At 39.7% G+C, this 26,239-nt stretch overlaps 1 protein-coding gene across 2 annotated transcripts in view; it reads right to left on the minus strand.

The window, feature by feature from the left end:
- RNGTT (RNA guanylyltransferase and 5'-phosphatase) overlaps positions 1-25,759 on the minus strand; it is a 205,861-nt gene extending 180,102 nt beyond the window's left edge. For both annotated transcript variants that reach the window (XM_047760902.1, XM_047760913.1), the window contains exons 1-6: positions 25,501-25,759; positions 14,698-14,807; positions 11,015-11,118; positions 10,753-10,841; positions 3,166-3,241; positions 1,513-1,753 (exon numbers count right to left, since the gene is read on the minus strand). In XM_047760902.1, coding sequence (XP_047616858.1) covers positions 1,513-1,753; positions 3,166-3,241; positions 10,753-10,841; positions 11,015-11,118; positions 14,698-14,807; positions 25,501-25,564 — 684 coding nt within the window. In that variant the 5' untranslated portion in view covers positions 25,565-25,759. The remainder of the gene's footprint in view (positions 1-1,512; positions 1,754-3,165; positions 3,242-10,752; positions 10,842-11,014; positions 11,119-14,697; positions 14,808-25,500) is intronic.
- Between the last annotated feature and the right edge of the window lie 480 nt (positions 25,760-26,239).

The following is a 26,239-nucleotide window of genomic DNA, read 5'->3' on the forward strand; positions in this document are numbered from 1 at the left end:
ACTCTTTCACACATAATTCAAAAACACATAAACCATATGCTCGTGACTGTTATTCTTAAAAAAATTACAGGAGGTCCCGTCGTGGCTCAGTAGTTACTGAATCCGACTAGGAACCATGAGGTTGCGGGTTCGGTCCCTGGCCTTGCTCAGTGGGTTAAGGATCCGGCATTGCCGTGAGCTGTGGTGTAGGTTGCAGACACGGCTTGGATCCCGAGTTGCCGTGGCTTCGGCGTAGGCCGGCAGCTATAGCTCCGATTGGACCCCTAGCCTGGGAACCTCCTGTGCCACAGGAGCAGCCCTAGAAAAGGCAAAAAGACAAAAAATAAAAAAAATTAAAATACAGATGAATTCCCTCACAAAAATGATGTCATAATATGCAATACTATGCTATTAGGCTTTTTTTAGAATGTGATTCTCCTTTTTCTAAGTATCGATTCAATAATGTCAGATATCTAAATCCAAAAAACAATGAGCTAGTCTAAAAAACATTATTTTTCAAACTATTTCCATATTTTAAAACAATTTATATTTTTCAGTGGCCATAGTCTTGAAATTTTAAATGTATAAATACATATTAAAAGAATGTTTTTCAAAAGAGACTTTTTTAAGCCAAAAAAAACTGTATTTTATGACTTACATAAAATAAGGCATTTTCTTCCTTGCCCATGAATCAATTCCTAACAAATGAGTTGCACTCTTTACTGTTCAACCATGCATGATATCCCACACTACTTAATTATTAACTTTATTAACACTTAAATACCTCTACACTTTCCCTAACTTTCACATTTGGCCTACACCATATATTTGTGGGATTAGCTATAGAAGAAATAAGAATCTTCTGAGTTCAACTTTACAGAAAAATATGAAAACACTATACCCACAAAAAGAAGCAGAATTTATATTTAAAGTTATTTTTAACTATGGGACAATTTTGTAAAGCATTAGTAATTTTACTCACTACTTAGTTGGAATCTCATAATACTCTGCAAATCAATAGTAAATTTTCAATCTAACATCTAAGAGTTCTTTGGTATACCTAAGAAACAAAAACAGGATGAATTTATATAACCGAAACTTTTTTCGTAAAAAAGGCAAAGATCCATGGCTATCAAGAGGCTTTAGAAATAACCGGAATGTGGAGTTCCCACTGTGGCACAATGGAAAAGAATCCAACTAGGAACCATGAGGTTGTAGGTTTGATCCCTACCCTCGCTCAGTGGGTTAAGGATCCGGCGTTGCCGTGAGCTGTGGTGTAGGTCGCAGACACAGCTCGGATCCAGTATTGCTGTGGCTGTGGTATAGGCTAGCAGCCATAATTCCGACTAGTCCCCTAGCCTGGGAACCTCCATATGCCAAAAAAAGCAGAAAAAAATAAATAAGTAAATAACCAGAATGAAATAACCTTAGAAATCTAGCTAAACAAAACATAGTCAACATTCCACTGGCATAAATCTTAATAAACCTGTAGAAGAAAAAGGTAAAGACTACAATAATACTTTTAAACATTACCAGTTTTAATCGTTCTTTTCTCCTTTTGCCAAAGGAGGCACTTGACCCAGGTTCTGATTCCTTTTTTCCATCTTCTTCCTCATCTTCATCTTCATCATCCTCAAAACACCAATCTGGCAATAGAGGTGGGGGTGGTGCTTCCTCTATATCACCATAGCGGCGAAAAAGTTCTTTCAAATAATCACCCTTATAAATTCCTGGTGGTCTGGCTTGAGCAAAAGTAGCAACTGCTGCTTCAATACTATGGAAAATAAACACCAGGCAAATTTCCTCACTACTCTCCATTTATGCAGATTTATCAAAATTCACTAATTCTATAAGGCACCATACAAAGTATAATAGAGGATTTAAAAAATGGACAAATCACAGTGCCTACTGTCAAGGCATTCAATCTATTAAGGCACAAATTCATTCTGAAACAACTATATAAGGTACATTGATATTTCCTAAACTCTACACGTAAATTGTAATGCGTATATAGATGAGACCTGGGTAGAGTCTCCGAAGAAGTTAAGTAATCCCTTGAAGGTTGAGGCCTGACTCAAATCGGAAACATCAAAGAAATGTGAATAGCAACAGGAAATAAAAGTAAAAGCACACTGGTTTTTCAGGAACTTTCAAAAAACCTGGCCGTTAAGAGTAGATCATTAGAGAGGGGCTAAGCCTTGGCCGAGGTCTGAGGGGAAGAGGATAGGAGTCTGGGTTATGGTGTAGAGCGTCTGAGGGGCCGGAAAGGCAGAGCTAGAAGTGCCTGCAGAAGAGAACTTCAGTAATCCAGCTGATTACATTTAGAGTAGGACCTACCACTTGAAAGGCTTTGTAAACAAAGTAATGGCGCTCAAAGTAAATGAGTAAATTCACTTAGTCATATCTCCTTCTCTCAGGAATTCCAGGTAACTAAGGTTCTAATCTCTCAGGATCTAAAAAGGCACTTCAAGCGCTGTGGTGAGTCACAGCAGGTTAAGGATCCAGTGTTGTCTCTGAGGCGGTGTGGATTCCATCCCCAGCCTGGGCACAGCAGGTTAAGGATCCGGCTGTTGACGCAGCCGTGGTATAAGTCACAGCGGCAACTGCGATTCAATCCCTGCCTCAGTACTTCCATATGCCGCTGGTGCGGCTGAAAAAGAAAAAAATAATAATAAAAATAAAAAGGCACTTCACAAATAACAAGTGCTCATAAGGACATGCTGATTGGTTTAAACTGAGTATAACTCTGTCCCAAAAGATATCTTTTCTGTATAGTATTTAAGATTTTATGAGTAACCAACAGCTATTTTTTTAAAAAGATACCATTGAAAATGAAAAGAAAAACAAAAACATCAACCTCAAAGGAAAAAACGCACACAAAATACTGGGAGAAATTCTCTCTGATAAATCTGTAAAATGTGGGAAAAAAAATCCAGAAAAGAAAATACATAATATATCTGGGATCCATAAGCTAGCGTTCAAAATGCTACTTTGTAGAACACCAGGTAATACATGTCATTCTAACTGACTAATCAAACCTAAAATGAAAATCACTTCAAATCATATTAATCATGACTCGCCAAAAACTTGGCGATATAAAATGCTAAAACTAAAAATTTAATAGAATTTTCTATCAATCACCAAATATTTCTTCTTCCATTATAACAAGAAACAAGAAACAAATACCTCCAATCCATTTTCTCCACCAAGAAGGCACATATGAGGAAACCAGTGCGATTAAAACCATGGGTACAATGAACACCTAGAAAAATAAAGCGGTTTTGATTAAAATTAATAAATCACTTCAGAGGCCATATTTTACTGTAAAATTCCAACCTGCAATCTAAACATTTTACTCACTTTATAAAATAAATACATTTTAAAAACTTGGCCTTCTCTTAGAACAATTAAACTTGTTATAAGAATACAACTTAGAGCACAAAGCTAAAAGTTTAAGTATAATATATATTAAGTTATGATTGTTTATAGTGTCTAAAGTTTATAATTTTTATTTTTTCCATTAAAATTTCTACTGTACAGCAAAGTGACTCAGTCATACATATACACAGATATTCTTTTTCTCACATTATCCTCCATCATGTTTCATCACAAGTAACTAGATATAATTTCCTGGGTTATACAGCAGGATCTCATTGCTTACCCACTTCAAAAGCAATAATTTGCATCTATTTGTCTTTATCCAAAGTTTTATCTTAAAACTAAAAGATTCCAAGCATTTTAAATAAGGAGATATTTCATCAACACACAACTCTAAAGGACATACACACACAGAGACACCTGACTAGATAGAGAAAATAACTGATGAATATACATTACAATAAAAATAAAACTACTTTCAAGTTCTCTAGAAACCAAGTAACTGTATCTCTACATTAGCCTGTACATCTTTCAAAATAAACTTTTAGAAGAAAAACCTGCTGAGAAAAAGAAATTTATTTTCTTAAGCTTTTTTTCATGACATATTCAAGATCAGTACAGTCTTATCTCTGTGTTCTGAAAAGCTGCAAATGAGCTTCATAAACTCCAAAAATGTTTGCATTTCCACATCATTTTAACTACTTTGAAAAAGTAATAAAAACAGCTTGGTATACATTACTAAATTATCACATTTTAGAAAACCCACTTCAATGGCAGCTCAACAAAAAAAGAGAGAGGGTGCATCAATGAAGCAAGCAACTAGTAAGGAACCCATCCCAGGAATTTATGTGTGAGATACAGGTCTGAGTGACATGGTGATGAGAACAACCAGGAGAGGCAGATGGAAGAAGCATTTAAGATAGAACCTGCAATTCAAAGGTGAATAACAGCCAAAACTGAGAAAAAAGATGTAGGAGTTTTTGTGACTTGGGTGGCTAATAGGGCAGTGGTACGATTTACCAGGTAAGGAAGTAAGTCTTCAAGGCAAGGCAGCTGGATGTTCTGATTTTAAGATTCTCTGAGACTTAAAAATATTTAGAAAGAGGGGAGTTCCCGTCGTGGCGCAGTGGTTAACGAATCCGACTAGGAACCATGAGGTTGTGGGTTCGGTCCCTGCCCTTGCTCAGTGGGTTAAGGATCCGGCGTTGCCGTGAGCTGTGGTGTAGGTTGCAGACGTGGCTCAGATCCCGCGTTGCTGTGGCTCTGGCGTAGGCCGGCGGCTACAGCTCCGATTAGACCCCTAGCCTGGGAACCTCCATATGCCGCGGGAGCGGCCCAAGAAATAGCAACAACAACAAAAAAAAAAAAACAAAGACAAAAAAAAATATTTAGAAAGAATGGTAAAGAGCTTCACAGAGCAGTCTAGATGGAGCTATGGATTCAAGAATAATTAGCACATAGTTGATTTCAGGAGTCTGTGGTGCAGATAAGATCACTGAGAATGGGTAGGTAAAAACAAGAGAAAACAATTAAGGATGAAATCTGAGAAAAACCAACATTTCAAGAATAAGGCGGGGCAGTGGCAGGGGAGTTTCCCATCATGGCTCATTGAAACCCAATTAGTATCCATGATGATGCAGGTTCCACCCCTGGCCTCACTCAGTGAGTTAAGGATCCCGCATTGCCGTGAGCTGTGGTGTAGGTCACAGACTCAGCTCAGATCCTGTGTTGCTGTGGCTATGGCGTAGGCTGGCAGCTGTAGCTCCGATTTGACCCCTAGCCTGGGAGCTTCCATATGCCATAGGTGTGGCCCTAAAAAGCAAAAGCCAAAAAAAAAGAATGGGGGGGCATATTAAAAAAAGACCAAGAATGAACTGTCATGGGGTGAAGGAAACAAAGAGAATATAACTTGGGGTCATGTTCACCAAGAAAAGAGGAAGTTCCAAGATTCAACTCTTTAAATTGACATAATGATGAGAACTGAAAGTCACTATTTAAGAGTGCAGAAGGAGGACTCCAGATTGCAGTGAAGGGAATGGGAATGAATGGATTCGAGTATCACCCTTTTGGAAAGTTGGCTAGGAAGGGGAAGGGGAAATATAAAATAGAAAGAAAGGTGTGGATTGGGGGGGGGGATAGTTTAATATGAGAAGCTTAGATATGTTTACAGGCTGAGAAGCACTTGGTTAAATCACAGAGGCTGAAAGTAATAGAGAACAAGGATATAAATGAAATGAAGTTTGTGAAGAGATTTTTAAAAAAGAAATGGAGAGATGAGCCTCAAGCAGAAAAACATACCCCTTAGAAGTAAAATGCTATAATCATGAAACTCTATAAATTGTCTCCAATGCTTTGTCAGAAAGGTGCCTCAGGAGTTCCCACTGTGGCACAGTGGAAATAAATACGACTAGGAACCATGAAGTTGTGGGTTCGATCCCTGGCCTCACTCAGTAGGTTAAGGATCTGGTGTTGCCATGAGCTGTGGTTGCAGATGCAGCACAGATCCAGAGTTGCTGTGGCTGTGCTGTAGGCTGGCAGCTGTAGCTCCGATTTGACCCCCAGCCTGGGAACCTCCATTTGCTGCAAGTTCGGCCCTGAAAAGCCAAAAAAAAAAAAAAGGGTTCTCAAAAGTTATGCAAAGATGTCAGCTGTCAACACACTTTTTTATTCTATATGTATCTTACCCCAACATGTAAATTTCCTTTCCATTCTATATTGTGGACCCAATTTAAGCAACAAATATTCTGACTTTAGTTATGTTTCTCAGCTACACCACTACTATTTTGGCATCTAATTTTTACTCTAGCATGATTAAATATTTTTATAAATAGAAAATGTAAGCGTAATTGCCAATTAAGTGATTAAGTCATGTGATGATATATAATTTAAGAAAATACCAGTGCTCTTTTAATATTCTTTGTTATATAAATATATAGTTTTACCTTATTGGTAATATTATACTTCATAACAGATGACTGGGTTTTTAAAGTAAGATAAGGGTTAGGAGTAAGATAAGTTACAAAAACCTTTATCAAACAAATCTCCACAGAAAAATTATGTATTTGATGTTAAAAAAAATTTCCATTACATAAGTATACTATAAGCCTAAGCCTGAGTGCCTTCAATGTTTAAAAAAAGCTTGTTTTCTTTTTTTTTTTTTTTTTTTCAGTTTTCCTCAGTTCATTATGAGAATGGGTCCATCTAGTGGCAAGCAAAGCATAGTTTATTACCAAAGATTAGCTCACTGTTAACTATTTCAAGCCACTTTTTTTTTTTTTTTTTTGCTTTTTAGGGCTGCACTCGCAGCATACGGAGGTTCCCAGGCTAGGGGTCAAATTGGAGCTCCAGCTGCTGGCCTACAGCACAGCCACAGCCATGAAGGACCTGAGCCAGATCTCCCAACCCACTGAGCAAGGCCAGGGATCGAACCCACAACCTCATGGTTCCCAGTCGGATTCGTTTCCGCTGCGCCATGGTGAGAACTCCCTCAAGTCACTTCTTATTCAAACTTGTTTTCACTCTCTAGGTAAGCTATTATAATAATATAAATTTATACAGCACTCAGAAGATTAACATCAATATACATATTAAGGGAAGACTATAGTTGTTTTAGAGTCAAATCAAGAGAGGAAACAATCTCCCCAACATAAAGAAGAGAAAGATGAGCTATAACTATAGAAACATACATAATAGAGTATAAGTATAAATTAGGAAGAGGTGACTTATGAAGGGCTGGTAGAAACATATATTTTTAAATAAAATCTGATCCCAATATACACAACTTCCTTTCTATCTCACTAGTCAGATAAATTAATTTTTAATGTCAAAAAACTTATCTGATCAGTCAAAATAAATGGTTTTCAACTGAGGGTTGTTCTGCCACACACCCCCCAGAGAACATCTGGCAATGTCAGGAGACATTTTTAATTGTCACAACTGGTGGAGTGGCACTAAGATCTAGTGGGCAAAGGCCAGGAATGCTGTTAAACAGCCTACAATGCATAGGAGAGTCCCCCAAATAAAGAATCATCCAGTTCAAAATGTCAACAGTGCTGAAGATGAGACACCCTTGCTCTAAATGAGGCAAAAAAAAAAGAACAATTATTAAGAATTTACTATATGCCAAGTTACCTTAAACATTATTTAATCGAAAGAAATTTCTTAACCAAAATACACGTATGCTACTCATGAAAACACATATTCACAAATCTGTCACATGTATTGATAACTAGAAACACCTAAAGTTATTAGAGGCATTAGTTAAGCTATGTATCTATTACATATAGCCTACCATTTCACCAAAAAATCAGCTGTTTTTCTTTAACACAAAATAGATTTTTTAAATTTCTCCAGTCCACAAGATTCCTATCCTCAAAACAGTTATTTCTATACATGCAAACACAAGCTCTATAATCTCCTATTTAGAATCATAATTTCAAAAAAGCTCTAAAAAACTAAGATTTTTGGTAGATCATTTGGGGACAAAATCTGACCTGAACTGATGTGACGTTATTTATAGTCTATTTTTCTCACTTAGTGTGAATGAATATTCATATATTTACCTGCAGAAATGTCAATGTGTTTAATTATGGAATGCTCTCTACACCCAGATTATCTCTAAATACTATTTTCCACTAAAATGAACCAGACTCCTTAGAGAAATAACTGATTTCAGATCTGGAAAACATATACCAGAAAACAAGGAAAATTGAATCCCCTGGTGGCCTATCAGTTAAAGGATCTGGCAATAGTCGCTGCTATGGCTCAAGTCATTGCTATGGCATGGGTTCAATCCCTGGCCTGGGAACTTCTGCATGCCAAGGGTGCAGCCAAAAAACATAAAATAAAAAGAAAACAAGGAAAGCATCAAAGACTGATGGAGTGCTATATCAAAAGAATATAGAAACCAACTTTAAAAGGGCTCCCATTGGCCTAGGATGAAGCAATTTAGGCATAAGAATAAATACTGACTTCAACAGATTTAAATATGCCAACTACATAAAAATTCATGAATTCATACAGATACTCCAAGAAAATAAAATTAATCAATCACCACTGGAGACTGATAAGATACCAATTCATTATTCTGGAAATCAAACATTTAACTCGCCTTTCCAGTACAAACTGCATTTCAGGATAACCAAACTGTTGAGAAGCAACAACAAAGGAGAATCCCAAGAGTTCCCTGGTGGATCAGTGGGTTATGTTATCTGACGCTGTCACTGCTGTGGCTCGGGTCATTGCTGTAGTACAGGTTTAATCCCTGGCTTAGGAACCTCCACTTCCTACAGGTGTGGCCAAAAAAAAAAAAAAAAGAATTCTAGCTAATCCATGAAGAAATGAGAGAATCAGGAAGAAATGAGAGAACGAGGGGGTTCTGCCACCCCAATGAAATACTGTATCAAGGCAACAATGGGTAATAAAATCATTAGATAAAAGACAGATGAAAAACTTTCCAATGAAGGAAAAAGATGCCACCCCTCGCACCCACTTACTCATCTTTGTACCACTAAAAACTGGGCAACCAGACATTATGTGCTTCCTGATGTGGTTTTGTGAAAGGAGCCATACAACATCAAGTATGGTGTATGCTTGCTGGAAACATATAATTATGCCTCTAGACTTAACTACCAGTTTACAGGACAAACAGGAGACAGAGGAAAAGTTAATCGATACCATGAGGAAGCACTCAAGAGAAATCCAGAACATGGAATAGGCCAAATGACCTGGTTTCTCCAACAAATTGTGGCATTAAAAAAAGAGAGAGAGGAGTTCCCATTGTGGTGCAGTGGTTAACAAATCCAACTAGGAACCATGAGGTTGTGGGTTTGATCCCTGACCTTGCTCAGTGGGTTAACGATCTGGCGTTGCTGTGAGCTGTGGTGTAGGTTGCAGACACGGCTCAGATCCCACATTGCTGTGGCTCTGGTGTGGGCTGGCAGCTACAGCTCTGATTAGACCCCTAGCCTGGGAACCTCCATATGCCGCGAGAGGGGCCCAAGAAATGGCAAAAAGACAAAAAAAAAAAGAATCAGAAAGATTTAAGAGACATGACAATAACACACACTATGTGGACACTGTTGGATCTTGTTTTGAAAATCTAACTTTAAAAAAGATAATTTTTAGATAACCTCAAAATGGACTAGGCTGGACTAGGCTTTGGATGACATCAAGGAATTTTCTGTTTGGTATAACTACATGGTGATTATTTAAAAACCAAAAATCATTATCAGTTAGAAATGCACACAGAAATATTTTTAGTGAAATGACCTTATCTGTAATTTGCTTTAAAATACTAAAAAAAAAAATTGCTAAGGGGAGGAGAAGGAAAATGAAAAAAATCAGCAAAATGATAATTACTGAAGCTGAATGATGGATACATGAGGTGTCATTTCACTATTCTCCCTACTTTTGGTTATGGTTGGAAATTCCACAATAAAGAAAAATTAGGGGTACTGACTCCAGGGGAGGTAACATATATGGTAAGAAGAGGAAACATGTGACTTCACAGGTTTCAGATTAAGGGCTTATGAAGCTGTAGTCCTTCCTAAAGATCAGAAAAGGTTTGAGATTTCTGTGTACATGTTTTGAGAACTTTACATTTCCATTAAGTCTACGGTATTGACATTTTTACAGTATTTACATTTCCACTAAGTCTACAGTACCCCACAACTTGGCTAACTGCCTGAATTAACAGTTACATCAGCTAATTTAAAGATGATTTAAAAAAAAAAAAAAAAAAGAGTTCCTGCTGGGGCACAGTGGGTTAAGAATCCGATTGTAGCACGTTGGCTCACTGCAGAGGCTCAGGTTCGATGCCCAGCTGGCACAGTGAGTTAAAGGATCTGATGTTGCCGCAGCTGCAGGATCAGAGTCAGTCCCTGGTCTGGTAAAAAGGTGTGGGCTTTGAAAATAAATCAGAGTCTGACTTCTACTATGTCTACTGTTGGTCACAGGTATGTTCAATAAATATCTGCTGAAAGAACTGTCCACCAAGAGGAAAGTAGATAAACTATAGAATATTCATGTGATGGAATGCTACAGTTACATCTCTCACCATGGATCACTCTTAGAAATACAGTACTGAATGAAAAAAAGGCTCCGAAGGATATATACAGTACAAAAATCCAAAATTACAAAAAATAAATGTATAGTGTTTAAGGTACAGTTTCCCAACAGCAAAACTGAACAGAGACAATTAGGGCTTTATCTTAAAACATAAAAAAATTACAAAAATACACTTTACAGTTCACAAAAGTTAGTCTGTTACTTTAATAAACACCTTTTGGGGATTAGTTGAAAAAAACTTCCATATCAACTCTCTTGTAAAAAAGAGAATGGAGACCCAATCACAAAATAAAATATTCAACGGTGGTAAAGTAAAGCCAAACATACCTATAAGTTCAGGTGGGTTTCTCTCATTGAACCGCTCACAGAGACGAATAAATGTCTCAGTATTCTCCGTTGTAGGACACTCACCATGTCTAGTAATACAGACACATTTTTTTAAAAGAAGAGATTACTTCAACAGTGTAAATCAACTATACTTTAATTTTTTAAGAAAAGTATAAATTAAATAAATAATTAAAACAAAAAAAAAAAGATTACAAATTTCAGTGAAAGGCTTCAATACTAAAAATCTTCATACACGACTTACCCTTTACACTGAAGTTTTATATATTTGATTCCTTCTTTTTCTATGTCATTTCTGTCATAGAACCTTGAAGTATTTGTCAGGTCTACCAACAAGCCCATTTTAACCTTTAAAAAGAGAAAGAAAAAAGGACAGGTTTACTAGTAACTCAATCTTTTCCAAAATAAGTTGCCTAAATGGCAATATTCCAGGCCAGTTCCTTCATCTACAATGAGGGAGATCTTATGTTCACTTTGCCAGTGAACTATTAATAATGAAAGTGCCACTTATCCAAGTCTTACTCAAGGCACAGAACTTAGCATGTACTTAATGAAATAAATTAACCCCCAAACTAATGATGAAATTAGAACATAAGCAAAACAGACTCCCCTTCAACATTACAAGAGTCTGCCTAAAAAGCAAACACTGATGTAATTTTCCATATCTATTCTGCTAGAACAGGAACAGTATCTACCTGAAATACACCCCAACCCAAGCTCCAGGCATACATCAACCTAGCACTACACGCTGCCATCAGTACATCACACATTAGGCAGTTAAATTCTAAAGTGAGTACATAGGACAAAAAGTGTGCCCAGTCAAAAGTCCCTTGTAGAAGTTCCCGTCATGGCCCAGCAGAAACGAATCCAACTAGGAACCATGACGTTGCAGGTTCGATCCCTGGCCTCACTCAGTGGGTTAAGGATCCGGCGTTGCCATGAGCTGTGGTGTAGGTCCCAGACACAGCTCAGATCTGGCGTTGCTATGGCTCTGGCATAGGCCAGCAGCTACAGCTCCAATTCGACCCCTGGCCTGGGAACCTCTATATGCCACAGGTGTGGCCCTAAAAAGACAAAAAGACCAAAAAAAAAAAAAAAAAAAAAAGAAAAAAAAAGCCCCTTATAAATCTCTTAAATAATCAATAAAGAACAGTACATATAGCCATATAGTGAGTCTCACTGAAAACTTACTCCCATTTCTCAGACAGTTTTTCTTTCTGAATTAGAACAAAAACATTATTTCTTCCACTGAGCAGTCACTGAAGTAGCTGGTGTGTGTTCAGGAGCCACAGGTTTGAAAAATCTTGAACAACTAGAATCACACTCAGTCTGGCAAGATTGTCTCAACAAGAAATGCATACCCAGGAGTTCCTGCCATGGTGCAGTGGGTTAACAATATGACTACAGCAGCTCGGGTGGCTGCAGAGGGGCAGGTTCCATCCCCAGCCCGGTGCAGCGCGTTAAAGGATCTGGTGTTGCCACAGCTGGGGTGCAGGTCACAGCTGTAGCTCAGATTCAATCCCCGGCCCAGGAACATCCATATGCTGTGGGTGCGGCCATAAAAAAAAAGAAATGCATACCCACACTGAGTCAAGTAAAAGAACAGCTAATTCATACATCTTCCACCTCATTTTGAAGCACAGACTCTGAAGAGTGGCAAGAGAAAAAACCTGTATTTTTTTATTGTTATTTTTCTCTCTTTTGTTATTATTGCTTTTATTGAATACCCGTTGTTAGATTTGCCTAAAGGAGACTGGTCTACATAATAATTCAACTCCATTGATACGGGGGTGTGGGAGGCAATGGCAAAAAAATTTGAATTTCATACATCACTAAGTAGACAAAATTGTGTACTTCTGAAATATAACTAAATGCCTTAATGTGCTCTGTTGATTTCTCCAGATTCCTTAGCTCATGTGTGGACAAGGGACAGTGCTACCAATCAAGTAAGCTCTCACTTCCATGTATTTCTGATGGCATTTTTTTTTTTTTTTTTGCAAACTGCACCTCTGGGCCTATTTCTCTTCTCTTTCAACATAGCTTCTGGTGATCTTAATTCCTTTAGAGGATATGTACTGCCAAAAGCAAGGAGACACACCATAATATAGCTTCTCAGTAAGTTAGAATTAGAACCCATACTGTTTGTCTCCAGGTCCAAAATAAGAAGTGAATGAAAAGTATGGAGCAAGAAAATATGAATTTTCTAAATTCACAGCAATGCTTTAGCTAAGGAAATGGAGACACAGCACTGTGTGACTTAGCTGCCCTGAGCCCAATATGTATATGTGTAAATATGTGTATGTGTGTGTGATATGTGTCAACATTTGTGTGTGAATGTATCTGTGTATATACACACATATAATCATACATCTATTACATATACATGTTTATTCCTAATAAGATTCCCAATCTATGAAATTAGGATGATAGTATCCACTTTATACAACTGCTGTGAGATTTAAATGAAGTCCTTACTCTGTGCCAAGCGCCATTCCATGTGCTTTACATGCACTAATTTTATTTGCAGAAGAGGAAATGGAAACATGAAGAGATTATGTAACTTGACCACAAAGCTGTAAGTAACAAGCTGGTGGAAATCAAAGCCAGGCTAACTGGTTTCTAAGCCCAAACTCTTTGCACTCTGCCTAGGAAATATCTAGAGCGCTGTAAATGTTAATAACTTTCAAGATGTATATTAGTAATGAAGATAAAAATTAAAAGTTCACCAGTAAACAAAGACCCAAACACAGAGATAAGAATGAGTAACAGGTTATCAAAAACTAAGTGGAAACATTACTATAATAGGAGTCTTGCATGTATTAGGCACCAATATTTGTTGAATGTACCAACAGAGGATATAATAATAGGCTACTAAGAGTATGAAATAAAAAAGAGTAACAATGACTGGTGTTATGGGTTGAAATAGGCCCCCTAAAAACATGTTTAACTCCTAACTCCTGGTACATGTGAATGTGACCTTATTTAGAAATAGGGTTATAGCCTCTTTGCAAATAAAATCAAGGTGAGGTCATACTGGATTGACATGTCCTTATAAGATGGAAATTTGGAGACACACACACACATACACACGGATTGTCAAGAATGAGGCAGAGATGATTGATGGAGCTGCAAGCCAAGGAACATGGAGAACTGCTGGCAATCACCAAAACTAGGAGAAAATAGTGGGAAAGATTCTCCTCCAAGCCTCCAGGAGGGGCCAATCTTGCCAACACCCTGATGTGGATCTTCTCAGTTAAACTGTTATTTAACCATTCAGCAAGAGAATGGATAAATAAACTCTGGCACATCCACACAACTAAATACTGTTTATTCGGCAATAAAAAGGAACAAAATTTTTGTTGACTCATGAAACGATCTGGATAGACCTCAAGGACATTGTGCTTAATGAAAAAGCCAATCCCAAAAGGTAACATACTGTTCCATTTATATAACATTCACAAAATAACAAAACTACAGATAGAGAGCAGGTTAGCAGTTTCTGGCCTACAGGGATGGGATGGGAAGAGGATCTGACTATAAAGGGGTGGCATAAGGGAGTTCCTTTGTGGAGAAGGAACAGTTTTGTAGCTGCCACGGTGAATCTTCACATCAGGTCAAACTGCACAGATTTATATACACAGAAATACAAATGAACGTATATAAAAACTGAAAAACAAAGTCAGGTCTACAATCTAATGAACAGTATGGTACCAATGTCAATTTCCTGCTTTTGATATTGTCTACAGTCATATAAGATGTCACATTGGGAAAAGCTAGGGGAGGGTTCATAGAACTCTATGTACAATTTTTACAACTTCCTCGAGTTAATTAATTAATTCAAAATAAAAAGCTTTTATTTTAAATGCCACCTGAAGAAAAAGGGAGGGATACAGTAGTTAAAGCAGTATCAAAAATGTTGTTTCTCACCTTCAGACTCTTTAGATAATTCGACAGCATACTGGGGTGAAACCGATTTTCTTCAGCAACTTGACTGTCATATCTTGGTCCCAACATTGTCTTCAGAGGTAAGAATCTTCCTAAACAACATTAAGATGGACAATAATTTTCATTAATGAAAAATGTTCCAGGTTAAAACTCTATAATTAGCAAATCTCAAAATCATTTCCTTACAATGTTTTAAATGGAACTGTTCATGAAATAGTCTCAAGCTACACTACACTTTTAAGAGGCACTGCCTTGGAACTGTTAAGGACAATATAAATTCTAGAAATTGACAATCAAATATAATAGCAAAGGAAAAATTACCAGTGAATGGAACTTCCATAAAGACTCAAGTTCTAGGGAGTTCCCGTCGTGGCGCAGTGGTTAACGAATCCAACTAGGAACCATGAGGTTGAGGATTCAATCCCTGCCCTTGCTCAGGGGGTTAAGGATCCGGCATTGCCGTGAGCTGTGGTGTAGGTTGCAGATGCAGCTCGGATCCCGAGTTGCTGTGGCTCTGGCATAGGCCATCAGCTACGGCTCCGATTGGACCCCTAGCCTGGGAACCTCCCATATGCTGCGGGAGCGGCCCAAGAAATGGCAAAAAGACAAAAAAAAAAAAAAAGACTCAAGTTCTAAACCACTACCTTAAAAAGTTATTGCCTTAAAATCTTTAAAGATATAGTACTAGAAAACTGGTGACTGATTAAATCAATTCTTTAAAATCCCTATTATACTTTTTTACTATGATATTGAAACTTTCTCCAACTTAAGCATCTTATCCTGCATCTCAGGAGAAGGATCATGCTGAGAAGCACACTAACCACAATCACTCTCTAAAAATATAAGCAATTCTAACTCCAGCAAGACTGACTGACTTTTGACCTTTTTTTTTTTTTTGATCACTATATAAGGACAGGAGAAGTCATCTTATAAAATCAATTTTTAAAACATTTATTTAGCTGATTGGTATTCTAAAATACAATAAAATCATTATGAGTAAATACATACCTAAAATATTATCTAAGTGAAATCTTAATATCTGTCCAGAGCCTTTAATCTGAATTTCATAAAAAGATAACTATTTCTATTTTACTTTCTACAAAACCACTCAAGATCACCAGTAACTTCCATATTTCTAAATCCAATGGCCCATTCTCAGTGCTCAAATAATTGATCATTGTTTAATTCAAGAGGGAGCTCTTGAATCACTTTTTTCACGTGCTTCCAGGATACTACATCCTCTTGGTTTTCCTCCTATCTCTGTGGCCTCTCCTCAGCCTCCTTTCCTAGCTTCTCATCTCCCTGACCTCTCTATCCCAGGAGCTCTGTATTGCACCTCCTTTCCATCTATACTCACTCCCTTGGCATCTCATTTAGCCTCACACTTTTTTTTTTTTTTTTGGTCTGTTTGCCATTTCTTGGGCTGCTCTCGCAACATATGGAGGTTCCCAGGCCAGGGGACTAATCAGAGTATAGCCACCAGCCTATGCCACAGCCACAGCCACGCAGGATCTGAGCCTTGTCTGCAACCTACACCACAGCTCACGGCAACGCCAGATCCTTAAACCCCTGAGCAAGGCCAGGGATCGAACCCACAACCTCATGGTTCCTAGTCAGATTCGTTAACCACTGCGCCACGACAGGAACTCCTAGCCTCACACTTTAAAAGTCATCAATGTATTGACTCACAAATGTGTATCTCCAGGCCAAACCTCTCTGAACTCCAGCTCAGATATTACACTGCCTACCTGACTTAGCCTCCACTCCTGTCTAACGGACAGGAGTTCCTGTCATGGCTCAATGGAAACGAATCCAACTAGGAACCATGAGGTTGCAGGTTCGATCCCTGGCCTGGCTCAGGGGGTTAAGGATCTGGCATTGCCATGAACTGTGGTGTAGGCCATAGACACAGGTCAGATCCCACGTTGCTGTGGCTGTGGTGTAGGCCAGCAGCTGTAGCTCCGATTCAACCCCTAGCCTGAGAACCTCCATATGCTGCAGGTGCGGCCCTAAAATGCAAAAGAAAAAAGAAACATGGCTGGAAAAGCAGGGCGTGGGAGGAGAGGGCCAAAAAAAAAAAAAAAGTCTAACGGACATCTCAGGCTAGATATACATACCTGAGCTCTCAATCCTCAGACTCCTCTCAGCACATGGTAACACCTTTGTTTTTAGTAGCTCAGGCCAAAACCTTTGGAGTTATCCTTGACCCCTCTCCCTTTTACAACACCCCACGTCAAGCCATCAGCAAAGCCTATCAGATATATCTTCAAAATATATTCAAGATCTGACCAGTTCTCACCACTTCTACCATCATCTCACCTAGATTATTACACTTCATTTATCTAACAGATATTTAATGAGCACCTATTATGTACCAGGCATTATTCTAGATGCATGGAACACATTAGTGAAAAGAAAAAAACAAACAAAAATCCCTGCCCTCATGGAGCCCATATTCTAGTAGGTAAAGATAAACTACAAATAATAAACATGACAAGTAATAATATGGTATGCTAGAATTTTCACCCCACTAGACCTCTCTCCTTCTCACTGCTGACTGAGAGGTCTGATCCTGTTTCCTCTACATACCCTCAACCCCCATGCTCATGCCCCATTACTCAGTCACACTCTCCTGAGAAAAACCTGGACCTGGATAAACCCAACCATCTGATTTCTTTGGACCTACACTTATGCAACTCGAGTCCCTGGAGAAAATCCCAGAGGACAGCAGATGGGTGACACTATAAATCACCACTCTCATAAGTGATCCTATGACAAATAACCATTTCACATCTTTTTCTCATTTGTAAAATATACCGAGCTCCCCTACCGTCTCAACTGATAGCTTCATGTTATACTCACCTAAAAGAAAAGATAAAAAGAAACAGAAACTAACTTTATGTGTTTAACACATATCAGACATGACTTAAAACATTTTACATAGATTAGTTCATTTATTTCTAACATGAATGTATGTTATTATTCCCATTTTACAGATGAGGAAACCAAAGCAAGAGAGACTGAGTAACCTGCCCATTGTCACACTTCTAGTAAATGAGGTAACAGTGGTTCAAGCCCAAGTGATCTAGACACAGAGTCCATGGATATAATTACTATTTAACGAAGCTTCTCCACCATTGCCAGAAACTTGTCTCACCTTTGCAGTTATAAAACTTTCTGTATCTGAGTCCATTTTCTCTTTCATTTCCTGTCCTTCCTCCCATTAAAGGCAAATCCCCTTCACTTTGCTTTGGATTCCTTTCCATTTTGCTTTCTCAAGAACCATCAATCACCCCTCCTCCCTTCCATTTTGTTCCTAACTCTTCTGGTGTCTTAGGACCTCAGCAGTATCACATAAAACTGGCAACTCTTCTCTTCTTGAAAAATTCTCTTGGCTTCCATGACACTGGACTCCTTTAGTTTCTACCACCCACCTAACACTACCCCCAATTTCAGGCTATTCCTTCTCAACTCCTTTGTTCCCTCTTTTTTCCTCTACCAAACTTCTAAATGCCAGATTTTAGGGGTCCCATTCTGGGCCTCCTCTTCTACTCTTTCTACAATCTCTGGATTGGTCTCTTCCACTCCATGGCGGAAACAATGCTATCTGTTCACAGATTCTATTCATTTTCCTCTTCCATAGCACACAGAAAGACTATATAGTTCTTAGCTCCTCTTGCAGTTAGATGAGGGCTATGTAATTAGATCCTGCCCAATGGGATATGGGCAGGGGTAAGATATAACACTACTGAGAGATCACCCGTTCCTGCTATTCCCTTTCCACAGCAACCTTCAAAGTCACATGTTCAGGAGTTCCCGTTGTGGCTCAGGGGTAACAAACCCAACTAGTATCCATGAAGACGCGGGTTCAATCCCTGCCTTGCTCAGTGGGTTGGGGATCTGGCGTTGCCAGAAGCTTCAGTGTAGGTCGAAGACACAGCTCGGATCTGGCGTGGCTGTGGCTGTGGCCAGCAGCTACAGCTCCAATTCGACCTCTAGCCTTGGAACTTCCATATGCCACGTCTGTCGCCCTAAAAAGACCAAGAAAGAAGAAGTCACACGTTTAAGAGGATACTATGGCAAGATGGAAAGAGCCCAGAGAGTCACCACTTGGGAGAACAGCTGCCCAGGAAAGCTGCCTGACACACAATGCAGCACTGTGATATGAGCAAGAGATAAACTCAGCATGCTGACAGGAACCCTTGGAGTTGTTAGAGAAACTAGCATTCCTTATCCTGACTTATCAACTACCATGTCTTTAAATGTTGTCTTTATGTTGATAAATGTACATCTCCAACTCAAACTTGTCTGAATTCCAAACCACAGAATCAACTGTATACTCAACACCTTTACTTGAGCAAATCAGGAGCTTAAGAATACCTCTTCCAACCTGCTTCCCAACCAATAAGTCCTAATGATCTCAGTCATCCCACTGCATAAGCAAAACTTTAAGACTAAGCTTTGTCTCTCTCTCTCATTCTAAATTCAACACCTAATCCTGTCCATTTTCCCTCTTAAATATCTCTCAAATCAGCCTACTACTCCTCAATTCTATTTCCAAACCATCACCATTATCTTTCATCTAGACTACCACGGCAAATGCCTAGTCTCCTCACTTCCATTTTTATCTCTTTCAATTCATTAACACAGAGTAATCAAAGTATCTTTTTAAAAATGAAGTCAAATCATCAACTTTAAAAAAATAAAACTGAAGTTAAATCATCTCATCCCAATGCTTAAGAAACGCAATGGTTTGCTCATGCAGTTTAAGAATATATGAGGGAGTTCCCACTGTGACTCAGTGGCTTAAGAATCTATGAGGATGAGGGTTTGATCCCTGGCCTCGCTTAGTGGTTAAAGGATCTGGCGTTGTTGTGAGCTGTGCTGTAAGTGACACACGTGGCTCAGACCTGGTGCTGCTGTGGCTGAGGCATAGGCCAGCAGCTGTAGCTCCGATTTGACCCCTAGCCTGGGAACTTCCATATGCCATGGGTACAGCCCTAAAAAGACCAAAAAAAAAAAATATATATATATACATATATATATATATATACATATATATATATATATATATATATATATATATATATGGGAGTTCCCGCTGTGGCAGAGTAGCTTATGAATCCGACTGCAGTAGCTCAGATCCCTGAGAAGGAGCAGACTGGATACCCAGCCATGTGCAGTGGGTTAAAGGATCCGGCATTGCTGGAGCTGCAGCATAGGTCCCAGCTGCGACTCGGATTCAATCCCTGGCTCGGGAATTTCCATATGCCTTGGATGCAGATATAAAAAAATAAATTAAAATTTTAAAACATAAGTATATAAATGTTGGGAGTTTTGTGGTGGCCTAGCGGTTAAGGATCCAGCATTGTCAATGGTATGGCTAAAGTCACTGCTATAGTGCAGGTTTGATCCCTGGCCAGGGAACTTATGCATGCTGTGAGCACAGACCAAAAAAGGCAGTATATAAATATTAAAATCCCTTAGAACACCCTAAAGCCTATATAATCTGGTTGATATTCTCCACCCTCACATCCATATCCTCACTTTCAGTCTAAGATCCCTCCATCATCATCCTATCCTAACAGAACCCTTTAAAAAAAAAAAAAAAAAAAGAGTTCCCACTGTAGCACAGCAGAAACGAAGAATCTGCCTAGTATCCATGAGGATGCAGGTTCAATTCCTGGCCTCGCTCTGTGGGTCAGGGATCCAACAATGCCGTGAGCTGGGGTGTAGGTCGCAGATGCAGCTCAGATCCCATGTTGCTGTGGCTGTGGTGTAGGCCAGCAGCTGTAGCTCCAATTCAGCCCCTAGCCTGGGAACTTCCATGTGCCACAACTGCAGCCCTAAACAGGAAAAAAAAAAAAAAAAAAAAAAAGGAACCAATAATCTATTTAGCAAACTTCTATTTATTCTAGATAATTCACATATACCTTCTCTGAGAAGGCTTCACTGATCCCCTTCTTTTTCCCTAAATTCATACAAAGATTTAGGTTTATGACCTCTAATATCCCATGATATTTGATAATAGTTACAACAGAACTGTTTTAAAATGATGGTTTGCTACTCCCATGAAACCATCACCATATGCTCTTAAGGTGAGGGACTATATCTTCATCATCTCCCTAGTCCCTAAAACCAGCAAAAGTACACACAAATATTTGCTAGAAAAAAATGACTTCAAAACCTTCACTGTTATCAAAAGACTGTATTAGTTATATTCCCATAGTTCCTAAGAAGTTCTTTACACGTAGTACATGCAAAATAATTTTATGTTGAACAAACTGCCTTAAAGAAATGAGCAGTATGTTTTCTTCAAAGTGTTCACCTGAAATCTATAAATCAGAAAGAGAAAAAAAAGGAATTCTTCAGAAATATAGCTTGACCCTATCTCCAGGAGCTCCTCACTGGACGTCTGGTTTAATTAGAGAAAGTGACTTCATAGTCAACAAATTAGTGCCATCTTCCCTCTGATTCAGAAAAATTATGAACTTCTAGCACTAAAAAGATTCATCCTAATGTTTACAATGAGAACATTTAAGTCGTAACACATTTTCCTCAATATGCAAAATATCAAAGAAATTATACAATAAGCATGAATTTTTTTTAATTTTGGCCACATCTGCAGCATGTGGAAGTTCCTGGGTCAGGGATCAAACCTGCACCACAGCTGTAACCAGAGCCACAGTAGTAGGAAATCCAGATCCTTAACCCGCTGAGCCATAAGGGAACTCCAAACATGAATTACTTTTATAGTGAGAAAAAAATAATGGCAAGAAAATAGGCTATAAAAACTGGGAATGTGAATGATTCCTTATTTTTCTCTGCAGCTTGCAAGAATATAGCTAGCACTTCTTGTTCTACTACTGTAAAACACTGCCAACCCTCCATTATCTAAAATACAGGTATTCCCACCACTGAGGCACAACAGGATCACAGCTTCTTTGCAGCACCAGAACACAGATTCAATCCCTGGCCCAGCACAGAGGGTTAAAGGATCCAACGTTGCCACAGCTGCAGCATAGGTCGCAACAGTGGCTCGCATCTTATCCATAGCCCAGGAACTCCTTGTGCCTCTGGGGCAGCCAAAAATAAAAATAAAAAATAAAATACACAATGTGTCATGAACACTTCTAGGACACAGAAAGACAGAATTTTAAGGGAAATTCACAGAAACTTCTCAAGAATTTTATGTTGCATTCACTTTACTTTCTAGTAAGCAGCATAAGCCAAAGCAGACTTGATTCCCCTAAAGATCCAGTTTGGCTGTCAGGAGGTCTGCAGTTCTGTCCAGGGCCCACAGATCAGGTAGGTGAGCTTAGTGACTCACTCAGCACAACAATCAAGAATCTAACTTTCGGGGGTCAAAATATTCCAACACAATAAAAAGGAAAAACTTTTTATTCCTAACCCTTCATGCCCAGGAGACAGAGGGGAAAAAATGAACAAAACTCTATTTCTTAGAGAGGTGAAAGCTGCCTGGAACTTAGCACCTTACCTGCTGCTGTCCAACCCCAGTCGCTATCACATTTGTCCCATTCATCTAACAAGAAGTCAATGTTCTTATATTTGTCATTGCCATCTTCTTATTGTATTAAAAGTCTGTTCTTTAAACTAAGAGCAGGCTTTTCTAATTCCAAATTAAAAAATAGTCATTTTGATAAGATCTTCATGATTTTCTTTTTATCACAGATCAGTGTGGCAGGTAACACTAATAAAAGGATCCAGCAAGCATGCTCCAGGTTGGAAAAGAAGCCAGACATCTAAGTTAAAGAGTTTTTCATAACTCTGTAGAGAAAATTACATTATAAAGGGAAAGGATTCAATATTAAGCTAGAAATGGCAAAGGGAAAAAAGTCAAAATGTCCAGAGAGTAAGACTTATAAAGAAAAATGTAAAGAACTATAATCCATTCATTTGAAAAAAAGTACAGTGACTATCAAGTAGAATTTACAAGTGAAAATGCCTATAAAAATTATTAGAACTTAAAGCAGGAGTTCCCGTGGTGGCGCAGTGGTTAATGAATCCGACTAGCAACCATGAGGTTGCGGGTTCGGTCACTGCCCTTGCTCAGTGGGTTAACGATCCGGCGTTGCCGTGAGCTGTGGTGTAGGTTGCAGACGCGGCTCGGATCCCGCGTTGCTATGGCTCTGGCATAGGCTGGCGGCTACAGCTCCGATTAGACCCCTAGCCCGGGAACCTCCATATGCCGCGGGAGCGGCCCAAGAAATGGCAAAAAAGACAAAAAAAAAAAGAACTTAAAGCAAAGTTCGTTTTTATTAAAGAAAAACATTTCTTCATCCTAAGACTTATTTAGATTATCTCTCAGTATCAGTTTTTTGTTTTTTTGTCTTTTTGCCTTTTCTAGGGCCGCTCCCGGGGCATACGGAGGTTCCCAGGCTAGGGGTGTAATCGGAGCTGTAGCCACCGGCCTACGCCAGAGCCACAGCAATGTGGGATCCGAGCCACGTCTGCAACCTATACCACAGCTCACGGCAACGCCAGATCCTTAACCCACTGAGCAAGGCCAGGGATCAAACCCTCAACCTCATGGTTCCTAGTTGTATACGTTAACCACTGAGCCACGACGGGAACTTCAGATTATCTCTCAGTATCAGTTTTATCCATTATTTATACGGCCTTATTTATTGACTGAGGGTTTTATATAAAATGTGAAGAAAAGCTGACAAACTAGAAGAACTAGAAAATCTGAACTTAAAAATGACTACAGGACTTCCTGTTGTGGCTCAGCAAGCCAACTAGTATCCATGAGGATGCAGGATGGATCCCTGGCATTGCTCAGAGGGTTAAGGATCCCGGCTTTGCCTTGAGCTGCAGCATAGGTCACAGATGTAGCTTGGATCCCACAATGCTGTGGCTGTCGTATAGGCTGGCATCTGCAGCTCCAATTCAACCCCTCACCTGGAAACTTCCATGTCCCAGGGTGGTGGGGCCCTAAAAAGCAAAAAAAAAAAAATTGACTGCAGACTCTTCTCTTCCAACAATTTTAAAGAACGAGGCAGACATACTACACACGTACATAATTAGTAAGGAAACGTAGCTCACTACAGAATCCTTTGTTTCAAAACACTTTCTAGGAAAAGCATTAAGACGGAGCTAGTTAAAATTTATAACTTTCACTTTTCAAAAGAAACTGTTCAAAAGAGAGTGAAAAGGCAAGCCACAGATGGGAGAAAAGACTTTTAAAAGCAAATACCCAACAAAGGACTTGCATTTACAATATATAAAGAACACTAACAACCCAAAAATAAGACAAACAACACAATTTTTAAAGTTAGCAAGAGGAGTTCCCATGGTGGCAAAGTGAAAACTAACCCAACTGGGAACCATGAGGTGGCAGTTCCATCCCTGGCCTCGCTCAGTGGGTTAAGGATACTGAGTTGCAGTGAGCTGTGTGCTGTGGTGTAGGTCGAAGATTGGGTTAGGATCTGACGTTGCTGTGGCTGTGGTGTAGGCTGGCAGCTGTAACTGATTGGACCCCTAGCCTGGGAACCTCCATATGCCACAGGTGCGGCCCTAAAAAGACAAAAATAAAAAATTAAAAATTAAAGTCAGCAAAAGATTTGGAAACTTTGCAAAAGATAATACACAAATTGCCAAGAAGCACATAAAAAGATGCTCAACATCAAACCATAATAAGTACTAAACAGCTATTAGAGTGGGTAAAATTTAAAAGACTGATCAAATCAAGTGTCCAAGAGGATGTGGAGCAAACAGAACTCTCATACACTGATAGCAGGAATGCAAAATATTATAACTGTGGGAAAGAATTTGGTATTTTTTAAGGTTAAATGCACACATACCATATGATGCATTGCTCTCCTAAAAATTTACACAGGGGAAATGAAAGCACATGTGCATACAAAGAAAGGTAGGTGAATGTTCACAGCAAATTAGTCTGCAATTGTCAAAAACTGGAAACAACCCAAAGGACCATCAAAAAGTAAATGGATAAACGAATCTGTATTCATAACAACAGAATACTAAGAAATAAAAAGAGCGAATTATTGATACATACCAGAACATGCATAAATGCTGAGTGAAAGAAAACACAGGATTCCCCCCCAAAAAAAGAGCATACAAAATGCAAACTAAATCTACCGCGACAGAAAGCAGATCACTGGTTGAGGGCGCGGGGGAGATCACAAAACGCAGGAGGAAACCATAAAAGGTGCTGAATGTGTTTACTACCTTGATTGTGATTCACAGGGTGTGTGTGTACCTGCGCGCGTGGAAGTCAAAATTTATCAGGCTTTAAATTTAAAGTCTGTTGTGTCAAAGTCAAAGATGAAAAAGCCCTCAACGAGAGTCATGTTAAAAAACAAAACAAAACAAAACAAAAACAAACCTCCAGTCTCAGTGTAGATCAATTTCACCGCTTAAAAACTGCCCCTCCTCCTCCTCTTTAGCAACCTCCTTCATCTCAAAACTGACACTTGTCCCCTCCCCTTCCAAGAACCTTTCACAAACTCCTAAGCTGAAAAGTATTGCCAACTGAGTTCCTTGGTCCTCAGCTCCTGCCACACAAACCCCCTATCTACCTTCCCGATGGCAACACTCAGCCTTACTGGATATTGACAAGTGCCCCCACTTGCTCCAGTCCAGGTTCCCAAACACTCATCCACGAAGCTTCATCGGACCGAGCACATCTCGGTCCTGAAACACCACCATCAGACACTGAACTATCGCAAGCTGCGCCCCCTCAGCCCACCCATGGACCCGCGGGTGCTCGGGCACTCGAACACCACCCCCCGTCCCGCTTACCTGCTACCGGCTGGCCTCGCCGTGGACAGTTCAGCCACCGCGGCGGGATCTTGTTGTGAGCCATGTCTTGGGGCCGCGCACAGCCGCCCCCTCCACCAACGCTCGCCGCGCCTCCGCCGCCGCCTCCTCGCGGTTCGCTCTGCACCCGAGGTCCGAGGCACCCGAATCCCGGCCAGCGTCCGAACCCGAGCAGCCCCGACCCGGGCTACTGTCAGCGACCGCGCGCCACTTTCATTCCGCTCAACTCTAGACTAACCCACAATGCACCGCTACTTCCGCCCCCAAAGGCCCCACCCACTTCTTTCCGAGGTCAGAGGTGAAGAAAGACAGCTCGGGGGAGGGGTGGGAAGGAGTTAACGCCCAGGAGAACTAAAGGGGCGGTCTTCCCTCGCCCCGCCCCGCGCGGGTCCCATCTCAGCCCCTTTCTTAGGGTGGTTCCACGCATGCGCTGCTGGCACAGTTTGGGGTCCCGCAGGACGACTCTTATTTTCCTTTCTAGGCAGCAAATGGAGACTCCAGAAATCGTGAAACCAAGCCTCTTTCCACACGTAGACTGGTCCGCAGATTTCATAAATGCATCCGTTTTACTAAGAAAGGGGCCTTTCCTCTGTTGTCATAGCTCAAGGGCCTGATCGCCCTTCCCCGGTCAAATTTGGCGTCCCGACAGAATCTGAGTTTGAATGGGAATTTGGAAAGTTCTTTCTGCCGTGGATTAGGGAAACCAGCTTTAGAGAAATTC

This window comes from Phacochoerus africanus, chromosome 2 (genome assembly GCF_016906955.1).
Source record: "Phacochoerus africanus isolate WHEZ1 chromosome 2, ROS_Pafr_v1, whole genome shotgun sequence".
In the NCBI taxonomy this organism is placed as follows: Eukaryota; Metazoa; Chordata; class Mammalia; order Artiodactyla; family Suidae; genus Phacochoerus; species Phacochoerus africanus.